This window comes from Tupaia chinensis, unplaced genomic scaffold (assembly GCF_000334495.1).
Source record: "Tupaia chinensis unplaced genomic scaffold, TupChi_1.0 Scaffold000012_1, whole genome shotgun sequence".
Taxonomy (NCBI): domain Eukaryota; kingdom Metazoa; phylum Chordata; class Mammalia; order Scandentia; family Tupaiidae; genus Tupaia; species Tupaia belangeri.
The window spans coordinates 719,706-721,562 of NW_006159442.1; the positions used below are offsets into that span (position 1 = coordinate 719,706).

General features: G+C 48.7%; 1 protein-coding gene across 1 annotated transcript in view; it reads right to left on the minus strand.

Annotated features, from left to right (window-relative positions):
• The window catches only part of TXNL1 (thioredoxin like 1), a 35,734-nt gene extending 34,090 nt beyond the window's left edge, over positions 1 to 1,644 (minus strand). The window contains exon 1 of the mRNA XM_006139907.3: positions 1,390 to 1,644. Coding sequence (XP_006139969.1) covers positions 1,390 to 1,487 — 98 coding nt within the window. The 5' untranslated portion in view covers positions 1,488 to 1,644. The remainder of the gene's footprint in view (positions 1 to 1,389) is intronic.
• Positions 1,645 to 1,857: the final 213 nt, after the last annotated feature.

Genomic DNA, 1,857 nt, shown 5'->3' on the forward strand with positions numbered 1-1,857 from the left:
AAAAAAAATATATATATATATATATATAAACTTTATAAAACTGCTAAAGCTGAGAAGAAGTATTTATAGAATTCTGACATTGTTTTCTGACATGTCTTAATATAAATGATTTCAACTATGCTTTTCAAATTTGTAAATATGAAAAATCCACATATAGGTAATTATTTTCATCCTATTAAATCCTATGACTTGCCCCTTTTCAATTCTGTGTAAGAGACTTAACTCAAAAGTTCCTAACTTGTTTTCATCTCTATCTGCATCCTTCCATCCCCTAAAACTATCTAATCTTAATGCTACCACTTAAACACTCAGTATTTGAACTATGTGCTAAAAACATTTTTTATTACCACATTCAAAATAATGCCTTACATTACAGTTACTTGAACAGAGGCTTGTTACATAAACAGTGACGCCAATCTTCCGACAACTATAAGCTAGTATGTGTGTAAATAATGCCAAGGGGTCAAGGCAAATCAGGTGGAGAACTCTAATCCTTATAATTAGGTTCTGACATACACAAGGGGAGACTGTAAATACGCACACTCACTGATTTCTTGGTTGTCAATGCCGAGTTCCAACGTGTCATTCTCACACAGGAACATTATACGCACCCAATATAAAAGGTCCACCAGCTCTGCGAACTATAAATTTTGTTGAGATTTACCAAAAATAGTTAACACCTTTAAAATCCCTATCCTCTTAAATCACCAAATTAAAAACAGAGTCAAATCCAGACGTCTGGCCACCTATCTACCGGCAATAGATGCTGTAATTTGTGTGATCCCATGCACGATCACATACATAGAGGAGCCTAAACACAGATACTAACCAAAGGAGGATGGACTAAATTAACGCAAAATGCAAAAGCCGAGCCTTAGGACTAAATACTCCGCAGGTTACTCGGTTAGTCTCATCTGATATTTCTCAAGGCTTTACGGAAACGCAGTGCTGACGAGAATCAAAATGCTGGGTAAATTAAGCCTTTGAGTTCCTAAGATGCAATGACAGCAGACTACCTGGAAAAAAGGGGACTGGCGCAAGCGCGGTGGTGGTGGTGTGTGTGTGTGTGGTGGGGAGAGGGGAGGTTGCTGAAAAAATAAAGGCGGGCCGCGCTCAAGAGCAGAGCTCAGAACCAAAGCTCAGGTAGGGATCTCCTGGGCGGGGAGACCTCTGCACCCTCCTCGGGGCCCCCGGAGCGTAGTAAATAGAAGCATAATAAATAGGGTCTGACACCCAGAGCTGAGGCCTAACGCTGGCAGAGGCCTGGGGCTGGGGCCACCGCCGGACATTCCAGAGAGGAAGACCGCAAGGAAACCGGGACCCAGAAAGAGTGAAAGGAGAACACTGACAGACATTCGGGGTCCACAGTGCTCTCGGACCCAGCCTCACCCTCTCATGGTAAACTTGACCACCGTGAGTCTGGAGCCCGCGCCGCTCAGCTCCGGCTGGAAATCCGGGTCGCTTCCGACCGGCTTCACTCCCACCATCCTCACAGAGAGCCTGGTCACAGAGAGCCGGGCGGGGCGGCCGCGACGCCACCGGCTTCGAAACTGAAGGAGAAGAAGACCCGGGAGAGGGAGGGGATAGGCTGAGGAGAGCCGAGGCCTGGACACAGGAGGTGGCAACCGGAGCGCCTTCTCCCGGGGCTCTCAGTGCCGAGTCACGCCAGGGAGCGCGGCGGCCGAGGGGGCGGGGCCGGGGGGAGGGGCGAGGCGAGGTTACAGAAGGCGTGCGGCACCCAGCAGTCACTGCGCGGCCGGGCTGCGAGCGCGGGGCTCCCTGACGTCATTTCCGGGCTGTCCGTTTCGGTCCCATTACCCAATCGTAAAAGGCGAAGCGTGGCCCCACCCTCGAATG